This window comes from Peromyscus leucopus, chromosome 2 (genome assembly GCF_004664715.2).
Source record: "Peromyscus leucopus breed LL Stock chromosome 2, UCI_PerLeu_2.1, whole genome shotgun sequence".
Lineage (NCBI taxonomy): Eukaryota > Metazoa > Chordata > Mammalia > Rodentia > Cricetidae > Peromyscus > Peromyscus leucopus.
The window spans coordinates 153,919,721-153,925,749 of NC_051064.1; the positions used below are offsets into that span (position 1 = coordinate 153,919,721).

General features: G+C 56.5%; 1 protein-coding gene across 3 annotated transcripts; it reads left to right on the top strand.

The window, feature by feature from the left end:
• The first annotated feature begins 209 nt into the window (after nt 1–209).
• Nucleotides 210–6,007, top strand: Tmem240 (transmembrane protein 240). 3 transcript variants are annotated; one of them, XM_028891391.1, is made up of 4 exons: nt 210–550; nt 827–933; nt 4,991–5,199; nt 5,273–6,007. In XM_028891391.1, the coding sequence occupies exons 1-4, from the start codon at nt 494–496 to the stop codon at nt 5,419–5,421; spliced, it is 522 nt and encodes a 173-aa protein (XP_028747224.1). In that variant the 5' UTR covers nt 210–493; the 3' UTR covers nt 5,422–6,007. The 3 variants fall into 3 exon arrangements, with proteins under 3 accessions (XP_028747224.1, XP_028747223.1, XP_028747225.1); XM_028891390.2 differs by having other exon boundaries at nt 243–550; nt 4,991–6,007; XM_028891392.2 differs by lacking the exon at nt 4,991–5,199 and having other exon boundaries at nt 243–550.
• Nucleotides 6,008–6,029: the final 22 nt, after the last annotated feature.

A 6,029-nucleotide genomic window follows, 5' to 3' on the forward strand; every position in this document is an offset into this window, starting at 1 on the left:
GAGATCAGAGCCAAAACTGATGAGATGGGCCAGAATGTGGAGCCGAGACCGGAGGGGAGGGGTCTCGGTCTGCGTCCCAGGGATAGGAGTGGAGAACCTCGAACCTGGATGCTGGCTCGGGGCGGCGAAGTCCCTCCCCAAAGGCGGAGGCAGAAGGAGGAGGGAGGAGATAGTGAGGAAGAAAAGGAGGGAGGGAGAAGCCTGGAGGAGGGAAGCGGGAGGAGGGAGGGGGCCGCCGAGCCGACCGCAGGGAGCCGGGCACAGGGAGCACCGGAGGGCGGAGCGGAGCGCGGCCAGCGGCGGGCGGCGGGCGAGCGACCCCACAGCAGCCCCTACATCTCTGCTGTCTGTGACCGCGCCTGCCCCCGGGGCCCGCGGCGGCCCGGCGCACGAGCGCTGACCTCTGCGGAGGCGGCGCGGGCTCAGCATCGGGCCGGGGCCGGGAGGGGCACCGGGGCCGGGGGAGGCGCTCCGGCCCGGCCCGGCCCGCCCGATGTCCATGAGTGCGAACACCATGATCTTCATGATTCTGGGGGCGTCGATCGTGATGGTGAGCGGAGGGGCTTCCCGCGCGCGCCCCCTGCTTCTGCCGCCCGCGCGCGCGCCCACCCCACCTCGCTTCCTTGTTTACCGGCCCGAGCGGCCTGCGCTGCCCTCCGCGGCTTGCCTTGCGCTGCCCTCGCTGTTATCTTGCGCTGCCCTCGCCCCGGCTGCCCCGCGCTTCCCCACCCACCCACCCACCCACCCCGGCAGCCCAACGCTCCCAACTCGGCACCCCCTTCGGCCCGGCCCACTCCTCGCCCTGACCGGTCATGGGCTCTTCCAGGCCATCGCGTGCTTGATGGACATGAACGCGCTGCTGGACCGATTCCATAACTACATCCTCCCGCACCTGCGGGGCGAGGACCGCGTCTGCCACTGCAACTGTGGCCGGTGAGTGCGCCCCGGCTCTAGGCACTACACGCGCGATCACACTTGTGCAGCGGGCCCTACTCTGCCGGTGAGCCCGGAGCAGGCTGGGCCGCAGAGCCTAGCTGAATGGTGGGGCCCGCTTCTGCCTGCCAGGTGCTGGGGGAGGGGTTGCCAACGGGAACCCCAGATCAGCCAGCTGCCTCCCTGGGAAAGGAAGCATGACTGAGTCTGTTAGGAACCCCTTCCTCCAGTTCCCTTAGAGAAACGGCTGCCTGGTGGTGGCATTATGGGCCATGGAGCCTCCTGGTTCAGGGCCTGGAGGCCTGGAAGCAGCAGCTCTGAGTAGTGCCCACAGTGGAAGCAAGGAAGCTGGTTAAGCCTGGGACAGTAGTCTTGCCTATGGCCCAAGTCTTCCTCCTGGGTCTACTGTGTCCATGGCAGGCAAGTGCAGGAGGTCAAGATAGAAAGGGCCTACCTTGAGGAACACCTGCCACAACTGATCATTGTGCAGAGGAAGAGCTGAAGTAGGCTGAGGTTTGTTCAAGGTCACAATGAGACCCACCACACCCTCAGGGACCTCCCCTTCTGTGCATGTGTAGTGATGGAGTCTTCTGGCCTTGCATGTTTGTATGTCCATGTATGAAATAAACATCTTCTCATGAGCCGCGCATGTGTGTACTGTCTGTGCATATACATGTGCGTACACAGCGCACTCGCACATCCGCATGCACTCATTCCAGAGATGCCCTCATGCGATAACCGTTGTCCCTACTGGACAGACTAGGAGGAAGTGAATGGAGATTTTAGAGGGTAGACTTGCTCAAGGTTACACAACTAGGGAAGAATTGAGCTAGAAGCACAGACCCTCGGTTCCCTGCCCCACCCTACGCTTCTGCTCCAGAGGTCTGCAGACACACAGTAGGTCACGACAGCTGCATGTCTCCTAAGTGCACATATGGCTATGGGTACAGTCAAGTGTGCTGCAAATCATGGGCATTACAGCAAGTAGAAAGGGGATGCGTGGGACATGGTAGGGAAAGTTGCTGTGTGGCCACACATTCCCAGAGAGCCCTGTGCTCCATCTTGGTGCACACCATCTGTACCTCTGATACATCAGAGGGGTCAGAAAAGACTTGAGATCAGCTCTGCTGTTCCCAGACCATGTCTGTAGTGTGTTCTGAAGCCTTCCCAAGACAGAATCCACGTCCTGGGCCCAGTCATTGGGCCCGTGAACACTGGGAATGGATACTACATATGGGGGCTGTTATAACGTGGTTGGTTCAGCGCTGTCCAAGACAGCACACTGAATGGTTTACCTGAGCACAGAGGGTGTGTTCTTAGAGTCCATTTATACAGGTTATATATGTGCATCTCATGTAGCATCCAGAGTACTTGTGGACTCATGTAAACAGACACCTGTAGAGTGGAGCCTGAAGAAAGGCCTGTGTGCGCAAAAATGTGGAGAGCCACATCCTCCTGTGGACAGTGTTTCTGCGTGTGTCTCTCTACATGTATGTGCTTTGTACACAACTCTACATACAGGGTATGTAAATTCGTTGTACAAAGTACTTTTGTATATTGATTACATATATGTGTATTCAAAGTACATGTATATAAAACAATATACAGTTCAGTGTGCTCAGGGAAAATGTCAGAACATCTCAGTGTGGGTGAAGTGACTGCAGATTAGTTTGCAAATGGGATATCTGTGCACATACCATGTACACATGTGGTGTTGACAGTTTGCCTATGTGTACATACTTTGCAGAATAACTGTACACATGTGTCTGCCTTATACATGGCTATTTGCAGAATTATAGACAGAGAACATGTATGTAAACTAATGTTCTGAACAAAGCACATCAGCAGGCAACATTTGTGTGTACACACAGATCCATGCACATGACACAGAGTGGGGTGGCTGGTTCAAAGTTGAGTGAATGTGCATCTATGTGTGACGCACCATGCTCATACCCAAAGTGTGCACAGTGCATGGGTGTGGGGCTTGTGGGACCCGTGTCCATAGTATACACGCCTGTCCTGTGCATGCGGACAACGTGTATACCAGACACACATTGACCTCAAGTGGACACAAGGCAGCATGTGTCATGGAGGTAGGACACATGTATGTACATAGCAGACATTCATTTGTACAAAGCACATCCTGCTTTCTTTCAGAAGACTTAAGCCCCTGTCTTCAGGGGCTCGGTGTGGGGTTAGGAGTCAGGCCAGGGGAGGAATTGTAGATACCCAAGTTAACTGTAAGGGCACAGGTCATAACCTCTAACTCCTGGATTCCTGAGGCCTCAGGTTGGCTGGGGCCTCACCTTGGCCAACTTGTAGGACATAGGGTCCTTCTTGCTTCCCTGATAGGTTCTTTGTGTATCCTTTCCTGGAAGTATATGTTGGAGACAGTCTAGAGGAAGAATGTGGGGACCTAGGCTGACCCAATCCCAACAGAGCCTGTGACAATCCCTGGTGGTCTGGAAGCACTACTCCTCCATGGCCTGGAGCAGCCATACTTTCTGTGCCAGGATCAATAGCATCCATCCATCATGATGATGGACAGTGGCTGCGCATGAGCAGATGAGTGATAGGTGCTAGGTGTCTCAGTTATGGTAGCTCCAGTAACCAACTAAGGGCTAGCAGCCTAAGCTTTGCCTTCTGGGACTGGCCAAACTGTAGACCAGTTAGCCCTTGGGGTTCCTAGGAAGATCAGAAGAGGATTTGAGGAGTGTCCCTGCTGCCCCTCCCTGCTCACCAACCCCACTATGAGGAAGCATCCATGTGGCCCCTATTGGGGTCAGGGACATCAGCAAATGGGCACAAGGGAGGAAGAGTTTGTATCTGGGGAAAGGCTGAGGGTCTACTATAGGCAGACACAGGTTCCAGCCTCTCACTGAGAGGAGGAAGCAGTGCAGGTTTAGGGAGCGAGAAGCTATTTTCAGCATGCATTTGAGGTGTCTGTAGATCCCACGTGGAGACTCAAAGGCAGCTGGAGCTCCTTGCAGACATGGTGGGCAGTGGAAAGAAGGCCCACCCACTAGTGGCTCTGGAAGTGGGTGGGCCAGGAAAGGCAGCCTCATAGCAAAAGCCCAGGCCACCCTTATGCTGTCAGCAAGATGAAAGATTGTGGTCCCAATGGAACTCTCGGGACCCCGACATCCAGACTCCTGGCTTTGTGGACCATCAGTTGACCCACTACCTAGAATGACAGGATAGAAGGACTTTCTGGAAGTGGTGTTGAGACATCTCTGAAAGGTGGATGAGCAGCCAGTGGGAACCACACTGGAACTCCAGGGCAAGCTGAGATGACCTAGGGCATGAAAGCAATGGACAGTTCCAAGAAGCCTAGGACAGGGAGGCAAACAGGCACAGTGTGGCTGAGGCACAAAGAGACTAGGGCCATAGAGGGTGCTTATACTCAGAAGGCTCTAAAATCTGTCCAGCATGGACCCGAATAGCTGAAAACGGCCCATTATAAGAACAGTAAGTGGATGATAGACATGTGGGTCTGTGGTGGACATGAGTGACAGGAAAGACTCCCAAAACCTCCAGCAAAATGGGTAGGAGGTAGATATTGAAAGCCATAGGCCCAAGGCAGGGATTGTGGAAGAAAAAGAACAAATGCTATTCCTGTGGGTGGCCTCCTGAGAGCAGTTTGTAAAGGGCAAGGGGCATATCTGGTGGGCCTGGGTCATTTGGCTGTGCTAGGACCTTGGCAGACCCTCAGGGCCAGTAGGTGAATGTGAACCCTGCTACAGGACTTTTGGAAGGATGGCATATTGGGTGGAGCATTCATCCCAGCCATTCCTGCTCTCCTTGAACTCACTCCTTATCTCCAGGGCTACAGTCTCCACCTGTCCCAGCAGTTTTGCCAGGTGACCTTATCTGTGCCTGGGGGTGCTTGTTTCCCCTCCCAACCCAGCACACACAGGGATTGCTTCAGAGAACTTCCCAGGGTGGCCCATAGGAGTCAAGCCATCCACTTTGGGTCCCCTAACCAGCCCAGCACGGACCTGGGGAAGGCTGGGCCAGGGTTGGCAGGAGAGGTGCCAGCCCACCCTGCCGCCCCCAGGCACCACATCCACTACGTGATCCCATACGACGGGGACCAGTCGGTGGTGGACGCATCTGAGAACTACTTTGTGACAGACAATGTGACCAAGCAGGAGATCGACCTTATGCTGGGGCTGCTTCTGGGCTTCTGCATCAGCTGGTTCCTGGTGTGGATGGATGGTGTCCTGCACTGTGCTGTGCGCGCCTGGAGGGCTGGTCGGCGCTATGGTGAGTGCCACGCGCTGCTGCGGGCACCACTTCTGGCCCAGCCCGGCCACCTGACTGCCCTGTCCCCCTGCAGATGGCTCGTGGACCTGGCTGCCCAAGCTGTGCAGCCTGCGGGAGCTGGGCCGGCGGCCGCACAGGCCCTTCGAGGAGCCCACAGGGAACATGGTGCACGTGAAGCAGAAGCTCTACCACAACGGCCACCCCAGCCCACGGCACCTGTGAGTGCACAGGACTCGGGGCTGCTGTGCACATGTAAAGGGACCTCGTGGACGCTCAGCTGGCAAGACGGGACTGCGGCCTCAGGCCCAGGGTATGCTGGGCTGTGGCCAGCTGGGCTGTGGCCAGCAGGCAAATCCAGTGGAAGGTGCTGTCTCTTCTTTTTATAAAGGGGGTCGGGTGGGGGCTGGGGTCGGGATGGCCACTGGGCTTCAGGGACAGCAACCTGGTTTCCACAGTGAGCAGGACACAAAGGCAGGCTTTTAGAGGTGCTGGGGCCAAGGGTGGTGGGTTCACAATGGGGACAGACATGGCCTGGGTCACGCTAGCCTAAGGCCACATCTCATTGAAAGCCACTGTTTCCTGTGCACCTGTTGTCCATCCGTCCGTCGTCTGGAGGGGAGGGATGTGTCAGGGCCTGCGCCCATCTGCACACGGGAGCATGTGCATGGGGCGTGTGCGACTGGAGGACTGGAGGGTGGGACTGGAAGGGCGGGCCCCCAGCAGCAATAAAGATGTGGTGGCCCCAGGTGTCCCAGCCCTCACTGTGAAGCCCACCCTGCCTGGCCAGTAAATTCTCCAGAAAGCTCCAGCCTCTGCTTCTTCCATCATCT

What these genes read in the sequence shown, in the direction of transcription:
- Tmem240 (XM_028891390.2), top strand. Translation starts at nt 494, where the DNA reads ATGTCCATGAGTGCGAACACCATGATCTTCATGATTCTGGGGGCGTCG. An exon ending in TGGGGGCGTCGATCGTGATG is followed by an intron (nt 551 to 826) that starts GTGAGCGGAGGG and finishes GGGCTCTTCCAG; the next exon opens with GCCATCGCGTGCTTGATGGA. An exon ending in TGCCACTGCAACTGTGGCCG is followed by an intron (nt 934 to 4,990) that starts GTGAGTGCGCCC and finishes TGCCGCCCCCAG; the next exon opens with GCACCACATCCACTACGTGA.